The 13638-nt window shown below is 35.6% G+C and overlaps 1 protein-coding gene across 3 annotated transcripts in view; it reads left to right on the forward strand.

Moving 5' to 3' along the window:
• The window catches only part of LOC135634657 (piezo-type mechanosensitive ion channel homolog), a 70651-nt gene that overhangs the window by 36032 nt on the left and 20981 nt on the right, over positions 1-13638 (forward strand). For all 3 annotated transcript variants that reach the window (XR_010495418.1, XM_065145122.1, XM_065145121.1), the window contains exons 9-14: positions 2687-2902; positions 2974-3151; positions 6564-6692; positions 7811-7984; positions 11291-11527; positions 12054-13586. Coding sequence is in view for 2 of the 3 variants with exons in the window: in XM_065145122.1 (XP_065001194.1) it covers positions 2687-2902; positions 2974-3151; positions 6564-6692; positions 7811-7984; positions 11291-11527; positions 12054-13586 (2467 nt within the window). In the remaining variant the exon portion in view is untranslated. The remainder of the gene's footprint in view (positions 1-2686; positions 2903-2973; positions 3152-6563; positions 6693-7810; positions 7985-11290; positions 11528-12053; positions 13587-13638) is intronic.

Raw genomic sequence — 13638 nt, forward strand, 5'->3', positions numbered from 1 at the left:
TTAGCCTTAAGTGAAAAGCAAGAAATCAAATTTTGGTACCAACAATTGCTTCAGTCTTTGATGGGACCACTATGGTACCAATATACTGATGGTATACCAACGGATACTCGTCAAAGAAGCAAAGAAAAATAAAGAAAGAAAATCCACAGGACCATGGAAAAATGGGGGGCAGGGTAAACATGGACATGTCTTCCTTTTCAGACTGGTTTGACTCTTCAACATATCTAAATACATGACTTAGAACCTGGATCAACCCAGCTGTGGTCAAAATATATCTAAAGACTGTACCATTCAAAGAAAACTAGAGAAAAATACCTGACTGGGCTGGTTCACTTGATATTGACTAATGTTAGGTGGTCTGTGCTGGTCCATGGTTGGACTGGTATATGGCATACTACCCAGCACAGAGGGTCTTCTATGGGTTTCTCAAATCTTGGTAAAGCAACCTAGCAAAATTGTTTGCAGAAAACATTGATCATTCCTATTTGATAAAGCTTGCACAATCTATCTTTAGATATTCTGTCAATGTCTATATAGAGAGGCAATTCTGACTCCACTCCAGAGTTTTCAAAGGTTCTTTCTAGCACTCTATTTAGTCTCTTCATTTTCTAGCTTTTATTTTAGGGGCATTTAATCAGTGAGATAACCCCTGCTGGAATTTCATGCAAGGTTATTTATGAATCACTTCTAGTTTCGGTGATGTCAGATATGAAGCAAATTGTTCTGTTGTGCGAATTTAAATGGTTTCTACTCCCTTTATTTTGTAGTCATTATAGGTTATGTTGGTTGGAGACATTTTTTGAAGTAAATAATCAAGTATCGTGGCCTTTTGTTAACTTGCATTCTTTGAGATTCTTCTTTATTCTCTCTTGCATATAATTTTTGTCACAATTTGCACACAACCATCGTCTTACCCAAGATTTGTAATTTCGCACACTGGTGCATCGGTTCGTGCTTGGACCGAGGCTGTATTGGTTTGAATCAATATATTGAATGTTAGTAAGTTGGTATATACTGAGTTTTGAAAAATCCTAGAAAGGCCGGAAAGAAAGAGAAACTGTCAAACACAATCTGTACTAAGGTTTGAAATATCATACCATACCGGTGTTTCGACATTCGCTCGGTACGGTACGATACAGTATACCAAGTGGTATACCGTGCGGTATACCGCTCGGTATATATATATATATAAAATTCGGCGACATTGCCTCTCTCTTCTCCCGGGCGGGGCGACGTCGCCTCGTATATATATATATATATATATCCTTCTTCGGGCGACGCGACGTCGCCTTAAAAAAAAAAAAAAAAAAAAAAAAAAAAAAAAAATATATATATATATATATGTATATATATATATATATATATATGTATATATATATATATATATACTCTTATATCGTCCGGTAACGGGCGGTCTGTGTACCGGTCAGTTGACGGATCGGTACGTACCATCCGGTACGGGCGGTATTATTAGAAACTGCATACCTTGGTCTGTACCATCTTGTACCGAGTAGTATCGTCTTTGTACCAAGCATATCAGGTGGTGCAGGGCCTGTACTGCTTGGTACAGGTTTGGTACCAGGTGTACGGTCTAGTTCAATGCAAGGATATTGCAAACCTTGCTCCTTCCAAACCGTACTGGGGGATATTGCAAATCTTGCTCCTTCCGTTGTCCACAGTGAAATTGTTTTGATATTTTATCGTACATTTAGGAGAATGGTTAATGCAATTCTTACAAGCAGGGGGTGTTCTAAGGTTGGCATTTTGATCTTTTAGCTCTTCCCAAGCTAAGTGGACTAAAATTTAACCAAGGGATCATTGACATCTGGCTTATATCAAATAAGCATTAAGTCCCTTTTCTGAAAGTATGATTGAATGTTGGTTCTGTAATCGTGTCAACAAAACCAAAATAATCTCAGGTTCTTAACTCAAGCAGTTAGTCCACAGGCCCCACAATCAGTATCACATTAAAACTGAATATAGCATAATGTACTTTCCTTGAGTAATCCTCATTCCATGTCAATGCATGATTCAGAATATAAAGTTAACTAGCATATAGCTTACAATTTGTCCTTATGCTAGCATGAGCGTTGTATAAAACCTATATTGGTTGCACAATAAATGGGTACAAAAAGTTTGTGGTAAGATGAGGATGTTGAGATTGATGTGTAGAGTTAACAGAAAAGATATGGTAAGAAATATTTACATATGTGAGAAAGCCATTTCAAATGTTGTTTTTAATTGTTGTAGAAAGCCATTTCAAACGGATTAGAAATTTTCAAAGGAGACTTTAAGGCCAGTTAGATGATGTGAATTAATTATGAATGCTAGTGTGTGGTAGTAGATTTAGACATAAGAAATTCTTAATAACTAAGGATTTAAATCTTGGTCCAAGATCGGTTTCAGGAACCTATTGACTGTTATGGTATCGGTATATTGGAGCAGTATATGGATCTATACTACTCTATAGTCTATACCATTGAATAAAATTTGAAGTATAATAGAAATAAATGGTATTGTATCGATACTGGGCTCACATTTTGTTAGATTCTTGTAGCCATGTAGCCAACCCCAATTAGTTGGGAGATCATGGCTTGTGTCTTGGGCTGTAGATTCTTTTGCTGACTAAATATTACCTTATACCCTCTATATATGTTTATTGAAACTGTGAATTTGACAATGGCAGGTGTTGTTATTTTCTCTTTCCTTTTGGAGCTTCAGTTTCACTAGTATATGTGCTTTTGGATTGCTGGCATATGTTGGCTATGTGTTATTTTCCTTTCCCTCCTTGGTCGAATTGCACCGGTTGAATGGGATGCTTCTAATTTTTATCCTTCTTTGGGCTACTAGCACATATGTATTCAATGTGGCATTCACGTTGCTTAACAAAAAGATCCAGAAGGTAATTCACTTGTTTATTTATTTCTCTGTGATATTAATGAGACCTAACAAGCATGTCTTAAACTTATGCAGGACATGGTGATTTGGGAAACTATTGGGCTGTGGCACTATCCTATTCCTGGCTTTTTCTTACTTGCACAATTTGGTCTTGGAGGCCTTGTGGCATTGGTTAACCTCGTAAATAATTCTGTTTTTTTGTACTTGTCTGATGAGGGTGGGCAGTTTTCCAACAATGACAATATAGTTGAAGGTGAACATATTTATGATGCAGGCATTTGCATCTGATTTCCATATTAAATATCTTGTCGCATGTGTTTATGATTTCTTGTAATACGTGTGCAAGCATGTTAAATTCTGAGACTTTTGTCTACTTAATTAGCATGTCTCAACTAAAAATTCTCAATCAAGGTATTTGATGCCTTGAGTAGTCTGATTTTAGTGAATTGAAATTAGTATATGTTTTGTTGCACACAATTATCCATTTAAAAAGTGCTCTCACTTGGAAAAATTCTCCTGATACTTGTTTGGTAGGAAAATTGAAAATTGTATACAATTATTTCCAAGGTTCGCCGAACCGTACCGTACCGGCGTTTCGACGCTGGCTCGGTATGGTATGGTACGGCGTACCGAGCGGTATACCGAGGTGTACCGTTCGGTACACCTGATTTCACCGATTTATCCCTCCGAAAATACCTGAAAATTAAAAAAAAAGTTAGGATAGAGTTTTCAAGTTACAAATAAATATAGTAATAGTATAAGTTTAGCAAAATCAATGTAAATTAGGTAAAAATAGCATCACATATCTTTTTCGGGCTTTGAGGTAGTCTTGTTCGAGGTTCGTATTTCAGCTCGTTATAGATTGAAATATCTATAGAAAAATCAGTTGAATTGTTAGACTATTTTGTTACAATATAAACTCTAAAATTCAAATAAATTAAATAATCATATATCTAGATATACCTGATTGTTAATTCTACCACCAAAACGAACGACGGGCCTCCACGGGTGGTGGATCGAGGTCCTCGATCCGATACATATCAATATGATACGTTTGTTGGACCCAATCATGAAATTGATCCCATGACATAGTGTATTGATACACCGTATGCCATTGATGCATCAATGTGGTACTGATCGTAGATTGATCGTCATAAATCATATTTGTCCGAGGCAGCTCTTGAGGCATATATTGGTGTTGTTCTGTATCATGCTGTTGCTCAGAGAAGGATGACCAACTATCACCATACTGTTGTTGCCCATATGATTCTTCATAATACGATGGCTGTGAATACGATGAGTCTCTTTCTGTGTCTGTATCATGTATGCTTTGTCGCATTTGTTCATATTCTTTTACTAATTACTTCTCTTTCACCACTATACGATGAGTTAATTTTTTTACTAATTACTTCTCTTTCACCACTATAAACATGACAAATACCCTAATAGGTATTAAAGACATTAAATTGATATAAAATCAAACAAATTTTGATTAAATCATCATTAAAATAACTAATCGTAGCATTAAATAACTTAATTACTCTCTAATTAAAGAAAACGAATACATACCTCTTGATTAGAAAGTTCTTCCCCTTAATCTTCCCAAATTTACCTCGATTGAATTCATAAATCGTTGTTTTATAGAGTTTATGAGAGAAAAGAAATGTTTGAGAGAGAGTTTAAGAGAGTATAATGAAATAGGGGAGAGAAGATTAGTTTAAATAGGAGGAGAAATGGCTCCAACGGTCAATTTGACCGTTGGAGCACTGTAGCACTGCTTACAGTGTGGTAACGGTCGATTTTGACCGTTACCGAGTGGTACCGATCGATTTCGACCGTTACCGAGTGGTATCGGGCGGTAACGATCGAAATCGACCGTTACCGAATGGTACCGGGCGGTAACGGTCGAAATTTCGACCGTTACCGCCCGATACAAGCTTTTTTTGGTGTACCGCCCGGTAGAGGGCGGTCCGCGTACCGGTCGCCTCTCGGACCGGTACGTACCGCCCGTACCGGGCGGTACACATCGGTATGGCGAACCTTGATTATTTCTAACTTTCAGGAGAAGTCAATATTTTATGTTCCAAAATTCTCTCTAGAGAATGATATGGTTTTCTGAAATATCATTAAAAAATAAGTGCAAAGTTTTTTCACCACAGTCTAATTATTGGAAAAGGAAATAGAATGAGTTTTACTTGTCAGTTTCCTACAGTTCAAGTAACTTAACACCATATCAGTTTTACTAGTTTTCTGGATATTGGTTGCCTAAAAATGTTGACCAGAAAGGTTTGCTAGTCTATGTTAGTTCCAAATCACCATGACTAGGATTGGATCTTTATTTCTGTTTCATTCTGAATTTTTAATGTCTAGAATATTATGCTTTTTTAAGCCATATGTACTTACTATTATCCATATGTTTAAATTATGTATCAGCTTTTTGTTATTCATTATTTAAATTTGTCATATTACCATTGTTAAGAAATATTTCAGCTTAGTTTTGGATTGTGAATTTTATGTTGCGAGTGGCTATTTCTGTTTCTTAAAAACAGTTGCTATTACATATAGGCAATCTTTGAAACACACTGTTGCTCAGTGATAAAAGTATATTTTACCCTTTGTTTGAGCTGCTCTTAAGCATCAGCAAAATTCACCTCCAGGCTGAACTTGTATTGCTTGATATCAATTTGTCTTGAACTAAATAGCTTCTGATAAACAATTTCTGCTTTGAGGTCTTATTTGAAAATTTGGATTTTCATGTTATATCACCAGTAAAGTAATTTTTGATAAATAGTTTGTTAAAACTCTGTTATCTATGCTTTTAGTAAATTCATTTTTGATGTGATTTAAAATACTGGTCAAACACTGGTGATAAACTATACAGCTTGATAATGCTTGAACTACTGCTCATTTTTTATATTTTATGAACTTATTTCTGTGATACTGGGAGGTAAAGGCTGGTATATATCACTTGATGTCTTGGTGTTGTACTAGTGTGATTGGTTCTCAAACAAATATTATACCAGTATTTAAAATTTTATTTTGACATTAGCTCAATCAATTTCTGATAAACAATTTCTGCTTTGAGGTCTTATTTGAAAATTTGGATTTTCATGTTATATCACCAGTAAAGTAATTTTTGATAAATAGTTTGTTAAAACTCTGTTATCTATGCTTTTAGTAAATTCATTTTTGATGTGATTTAAAATACTGGTCAAACACTGGTGATAAACTATACAGCTTGATAATGCTTGAACTACTGCTCATTTTTTATATTTTATGAACTTATTTCTGTGATACTGGGAGGTAAAGGCTGGTATATATCACTTGATGTCTTGGTGTTGTACTAGTGTGAGTGGTTCTCAAACAAATATTATACCAGTATTTAAAATTTTATTTTGACATTAGCTCAATCAGTGCTCTTTTGAAAAATGTTGACTACTTCAATCCCATGTATTGTGTTTGTGTAATTTGAATGGTGTTTGCTTTAGAAATAGTATTTTCTATCCAAATTGGTCGACAGATGATGGCTTTTCTGGATATACATGTCCACTTATCATATTTTTTTGCTTTAGTTCATAAATTTCTAAATATGTAATGCATGAGTGCCAATCTTTGCTTTTAAAAAAAATTACTATAATGTTGATTCTCATAACTTCCTTTTGCAGAGAAAGAAGATACAAAGGTATTAATTGTGGCTACTGTAGCTTGGGTGCTACGCAAAATTTCTCGTGCAATCACCCTTTTGCTTCTCTTTCTTCTTGTCATAAAACCTGGCCTTGTTCATGCTGCTTACAGTACGGTGAACCATCCTTCTTTTTTGTCCCCTTTTACTTTTATGCTATTTTACATAGATTTATTCAACTACAATAATTTTTTTAAACAAAATCATATTTACAATTTTGATCAGTGGTGGTTAAAAACTGAGGGATGCTTTAAATGTTGTCAGGATTATTTGTTTCTTAGAAGAAAATTTTGAAAATAAATAATTGACAAAGGAATAGCTTTTTTGTGCTTCCTTTGATGTTCATGTAATGGCCTTCTATGATGTTCATGTAACATTCTTGTTGCTGCAAGAAAGAACAACAAAGCCTTGTCTTTTAACTGTTTGTGGTCTGTTGCATGAAATTGTATTTCACCAAGTCTGATACCTTAGAGGGCCACATGGTGATTTTTGACTACTTGGTGTTGTCTCATTTTGTGTCTCCTGTATCTCAAATTTATGCCATGCAGCTTGGTTATTGTAGGCACTGGGCATATCTATATACAAAATGAATGAATAATAGTATGATTAATGTCTGATTCTCCATGAAAAAAATGGTGTAGAAGGAAGAGTCAGTCATCTCCTTGAGGTAACACATACTTTACTATTTTAGAAAAAGGTGCTTAAGGCATACTAGTGAGAAATGGTATTTAATGCTATTATTTAATAAATCAGCTACCCAATGAAGTTTTAGAAAATGAAGTTCCAACCACTGTTCTCTCTTTTAGTTATTGTTTTTCAACTTTCATGGTTTTACTCGCATACCACCAAGATATTTGGTTGTCACATTGTTCCATATTCATGCTCAACGTCATGTTAAACTTGATCCTCAAAACCTTAATCATGTTTTCCTTGACTATTCCTTGATGGAGGTGCCCGACTAGTATATATCACATCCAATTATAGTGGTTACTTGTTACAGAATTACACTTAAAATAAATCAATATGGGATTATTCATTTATATATTGTCTTCATTAAGTCTCTCATTGACTTTGCATTTGTGTTTCTGTCTTCTAAAATTGACATCTTAGATGGAAATTTTATGTTATTCATGATTCATAAGACTAATTTGATTATAAAAGTGATTTTATTTAGTATTTTTGCTCTTTGTGGTAATTTACAAAGAGTTCTCATGTTTTCTCTGATTTCAGTGTGCTTCTTCTTGGTGTTTCTATTGAGCCACTCTATAAGCAAAAAGATGCGCCAAGCTTTAATTATCTTTTGTGAGGTGCATTTTTCACTGTTATACATCCTGCAGCTCGATCTAATATCAAAATCCTTGGAACGAAGTGGTTCCTTGACATTGGTAATTCTATCACAGTTAGGTAGGTTTTTACATGAGTTATTAGTGTTAATGTTATTTGTTCTACTTGGCACAAATTAACTTTTATTCTAATGTAATGCATATCGATGTACTTCTCTTATTTTCCATAAGTTGTTCACAATTATTGGTGTCATCAATCAACTTCAATACTTTCTAACTTAGTACTGATACTATTTGTGTGGGTGCTGCAAGAGTAAATTACAGTGACATTAGAATTCACCATACCCAGAACCCCCAGAACTCCTTTAATCCACCATAGCTTTTCCTACATGATCTTTATTATAAGTTTTTCATTGAAAATGTTCCTTGAATGATTTCATTTAAATCTTTTTAAATTTTATTTTGGTTTGATCACCAATCTAATTTGAGGGGCATAAACAATAAAATTAAGAATCTCTTTTTCCTAATGTAGATTTTAAAACTACAATTGTATTCCCAAGTATCTTCACTTTAATAACATTGTCCTTAAGATTCTTATATATAATAATAACAATATTTCTATGTTGATTTGGTCTAATTTTTTTACTATTATAGGTCCAAGATAATACAAGAACCCTTGCTCATTTTCCATCACATCTAGGTGCCAATGTGATAGGCAACTTTCGAGCTACTTCATTGCCCACCCTTTGCACTTCGAGGAACCATGTGTTGAAAGTGCCTTCATTTCCAGGGGACATTCTAGTCCTGTCCTAAAAGCTATTAAGATCCATGTTCATAAGATTTAACATACTTTTGTGATGGTTGTTGACCTAATGTGATCCATCTTTTTCATTTGGGCTTGGGACCAACATTGACTATGTTATGGTATATCATGGTATGTCATTAAGAAGAATATAATTGAATTGCCAATAAACTGTGTGATACTTTGTTGTTATTCTATACTGATGAGCAGTCAGATTGGGACGAGTTATCCGACTTCATGTGGCTTAATAGTTATGAGTGGGTTTTCAATTTCGAAGTGTATCGCTCGGTATGGGTGGTATGTACTGATCCGAGAGGATACCGATACGTGGACTGCCATCTATTAGGCTATACTAGTGTTTTGATCGGTACCGAGGCGTGCTGATCGGTACGGCCCTAGATTTCGATCGTTATCGAGGTGTATCAGTTGGTACGCCCTGACATGGTAGGTGGAGGTATTTTTAAGGTTTTAGGGGGTACCGTCAATATGCCTACATACAGGTATGTATCGTACTGAGCAGACCTCGGTATGTCGGTACGGACTGGTATTCAAAACCTTGGTTATGACTAATTTTGAAGTATTATTCTATTGATATGTAGTTTACCCACTTCACCTATTCATGTAATAATTGCACAAACAGTGATAGACTGACTGGGAATTACCAACAGGACAAATGGTAGCTGATACACATAGCATTTGAGTATAACTTTAAAGTCTCTTCTAATTTTATAATTAAGTTTTAATCAATGGTATATCTTTGATGTATGTAATATCAAGGTTCTTAATTTCGTATCGTACTGGTGTTTCAAGTTTTGCTCGATATGGTATGGTACTAGCGTACTGAGCGATACACCAAGGTGTACCACTTGATATATATATAATATAAAAATATAAAACTCAATATATAAAAATAATATAAAAAAAGGAGGCGTATGTTGCCTCGGCAACGTTGCCTCCTTTTCTTCTCCTCGTCACGTTAGATGAGGAGGCGTACGCGGTCTTCTCCTCATCTGCGGCATTCGACGAAGACGTCGAAGGCCGTAGACGCCTCCAGCCTTCGGTGAAGATCGCCGACATTGGGTGAAGAATGCAGCGAAGAAAAAGTTGAGCCGTCGCCTCTCAGTTACCTCCTGGATCTGGATTGTCGAGGGAGGGCGGCGTCGGATCGGGAAGCGTCGATGTTCTCCAAATTCTCCCTCTTCATCGAGCACCTTCTCCCTCTTCTCCCTCGACGCTTCTTCCCTCACTGCAGCCAGGTTGATACCGCCTGGTAGTGGGCGGCGACGGTCAAAATCAACTGTTACCGACCTGTTTCGGGCGGTAACGGTCGATACAGTCCCGTATCGTCCGGTACGAGGCTAGATCAACGGTACCACCTGGTAGCGAGTGGTCTGTGTACCGGTCTGTTGGCGGACCGATACATACCGCCTGATACGGGTGGTTAATTTGAAATTAAAATCCTTATGTAATATACCCTTTTAGATGTCTCTTTTGTTAATACAATACTTGTTAACTGTCTTATGAAATTTATGGAAGGACGTAATAAGATATCTTAATATACCTTATAAATTTTAGTTTATACTTGATATAATTGTAGATATTGATTTTTTTAATTTTTTATATTTGAAATATATTGTACTACCAAATAAATAACAGATGACACTCATATTATCAATCAAGCAGTCCAATGTTTAAAAATGCTTTTAGATTTATAGGTATTAAATTATAAATTGTCTGAATTTTTATTTTTTAGTAAAATTAAGTCAATATATTATGTTTTTATGATTCTTTACATGTTTTAGTTTCAGAATTATTATTTTGATCTATCATGATCATGTCAATCCAATCCAGCCAATTGTCTAGCAACTTAATAATTTATCAATCATGCCTCTGAGTGACTTGCATTTGGTAAATTGTTCTTCTCATGTGTATATTTTTATTGATGAAGAATTCATGGTTAAATTATTGTTTGACCAATTATGATCCTTTAATTATTTATGTGGCTACATCTGACTGCTTTAGCAGACAATCTCAGATGCATATAAAATTTCTGCATGTAAACCAGATCAAAATGTACAATTGTCCTACCAATGTTTGTAGTAGGCACACTTTATAATTAATGAGTATTGAATCTAATTGTGGCATAGAAGAAAGTAGCTTGATGACATGTACCATGGAGATGCAATGGTAGAGGAGTTCTAGTCTTTGAACATGTGATTTTGACTTACTAATTTGAATTTAATTTTTAAACTACTCAATGCAAGAGAAATAGGACAACAAACTGGAAAATAATGGAGTGCATAGCCAAGAAATTATATTATATAAAGATTACATTTTTATGAGGCTTGAGTTTGTTTAATATTTTCTTCTCCAGTATTTGAGGCTTGTTTTGGTTGTATGTGAAAGTTGCTTCAATTAGAGACCTGGTTTTTTTACTTGTAACTTGGAATAATGACAGTTATCATGATGGAAAAATGTTATTCATAGTCTGATGCATTGCGTCTTGCATCTTGAAGTCTTATCTCATGATTAAATGTGATTGTCAGTCCATGGGCTATTTGTTTCTCTCCATTTTCTGCATTACACAGTTGGAGTAGAAACATCAATGCTACTTGTGGCTTGCAGGATTGCCACAGCATGCTAGTTATGTTGATTTTGTGGAGATAGGTGTCCTGGTGTGTTTTTGTGCATTGCAGAACCATGGATTTGATATCCTCTGTTCATTTTCTGCTATTCTCCAGCATACACCACGTCCTCCACTTGGATTTAGTATCTTGAAAGCTGGTCTGAAGAAATCAGTTTTGCTATCAGTGTACAACTCACCAAGCTCCAGAGACAGACAGTGCTTCAGCTCTTCACATGGTATATTACTTCATCTGAGCTATGTACAGAGATTTAGCATGGATCCCCCACCTTTACTTTGTTACCTTCTCTTTCTCTGTTTCTGTTATCTTTCTCTTCAGGAAACATTCACATGCGCATCCATGCATGTTGACAAGTCTCCTACAGTAATAACCGTATCTTTATCTTTCCGGTCAGTGTATTTTGGTTACAGGAAGTTAACAAAAGAAAAGTGCTTTCCCATGTCCACTTTATACACAGTTAAACACCCATAAAATAATTAAAGAATTAGGTACATAATGCAATGAACAGCAAAATTTCTCAGTTTATTTATTGAAAAAAATTGTTACATAATGCTCATATGGCACATGCATCTCATTTCTGACCATATTTGCATCTTATCTTCCCTCTGTTCTACTCCTCTTTGTGAAGCATTCACCCTGCCCCTTTTTTTTCACATTTTGCCACTGTCAAGGCTCTTGGTCACAAGAAGTTATTATATTTGGCGTTTAATACTTTGTTTAACATTGTTTCATGTGTTATATAGAGCGAAAGATAGCAACATATCTCAGCAAAGTCAGTGAAAAGTTTCTGTCTACATATCGCTCGTATGGGTCATATGTGGCATTTCTTACTATCCTTTGCACTCTATATCTGGTGACTCCAAATTATATATCATTTGGTTATCTTTTCTTCCTCCTGTTTTGGATAATTGGAAGGCAGCTTGTGGAGAAGACACGGAGGAGACTTTGGCTTCCCTTAAAAGTCTATGCCACAGTAGTTTTTATTTTCACCTACAGCTTAAGTATCTCTTCTGTTTTATCATCATGGGTATCCAAGTTGGTTAATCTGTACCCTGATTTGGGATTTAATCCTGAAGTTTCTTTGTTGGAGAATGTCTGGGAATCGTTGGCTGTTTTGGTTGTAATGCAACTCTACAGCTATGAAAGGAGACAGAGCAGGTATAAGACAGTTGATTCTTCTGATGCATCAGAGTCTGGATTTCTTGGTTTTGTCAGAAGATTCCTGATATGGCATAGTGACAAGCTCTTGTCATTTGCTCTATTTTATGCTTCTTTGTCTTCGATAAGTGTATTTGGCCTTGTATATCTTTTGGGACTTACTATATGTTCCCTTCTACCAAAAGCTTCAAGAATTCCATCCAAAGCATTTCTGCTTTATACAGGATTGCTTGTTATGTCAGAATATCTCTTCCAGATGTGGTGCAAACTTGCAGATATGTGTCCTGGTCAGCAGCTCTATGGTTTAGCACTTTTTCTTGGTTTCAAATATTATGACTCTGGATTTTGGGGTCTTGAGTCTGGACTGAGGGGAAAGATTCTGGTAATAGTGGCATGCACACTACAATACAATGTTTTTCATTGGTTAGATGGGATGCCAGACTCTCTAGTACACAAGGGTAAGTGGGAGGAGCCTTGCCAGTTGTTTATATCAACAGAGCATTCTTCAAGTGGTATTATGGTCTACACCGAAGAAGACAAGAGATTGTTAGATTCAACTTTAGTATCTACAAGTGAAAGCGCTACTAATTTGAGTCCATCATTTGGCTCCAACCTCAACAGAAAATCAGACTCGATTCTTAATATGATCAGAGGCTCGCAGAATAAGAAATACTCATTTGCATACATATGGGGCAGTTCTAAAGAGAGTCACAAATGGAATAAAAAACGCATCCTTGCTTTGAAAAAGGAGAGACTTGAAATGCAGAAGACTACACTAAAAATTTATATGAAATTTTGGATGGAAAATTTATTTAAACTACGAGGCCTTGAGATTAGCATGATTGTGTTACTACTGGCAAGTTTTGCTGTGCTGAATGCCATCTCAATGTTCTATATCTTATGCCTCGTCACATGCATTCTTCTAAAACGAGAAGTTATTCGTAAGTTGTGGCCTATGTTTGTTTTCATATTTGCTTCTGTCCTCATTGTTGAATACTTTGCCATTTGGAGAGCTCTGATTCCATGGACTCATGAAACTAGTGGGGTAGAGATCCACTGCCATGATTGCTGGAGAAGCTCAGACCATTACTTCAGCTTTTGCACAAACTGTTGGCTAGGTATGCCGAGATCTGCAGCCACATATAAATCATTGTTCAAACTTGTCTGCAT

Source organism: Musa acuminata, chromosome BXJ3-4 (assembly GCF_036884655.1).
Source record: "Musa acuminata AAA Group cultivar baxijiao chromosome BXJ3-4, Cavendish_Baxijiao_AAA, whole genome shotgun sequence".
NCBI lineage: Eukaryota > Viridiplantae > Streptophyta > Magnoliopsida > Zingiberales > Musaceae > Musa > Musa acuminata.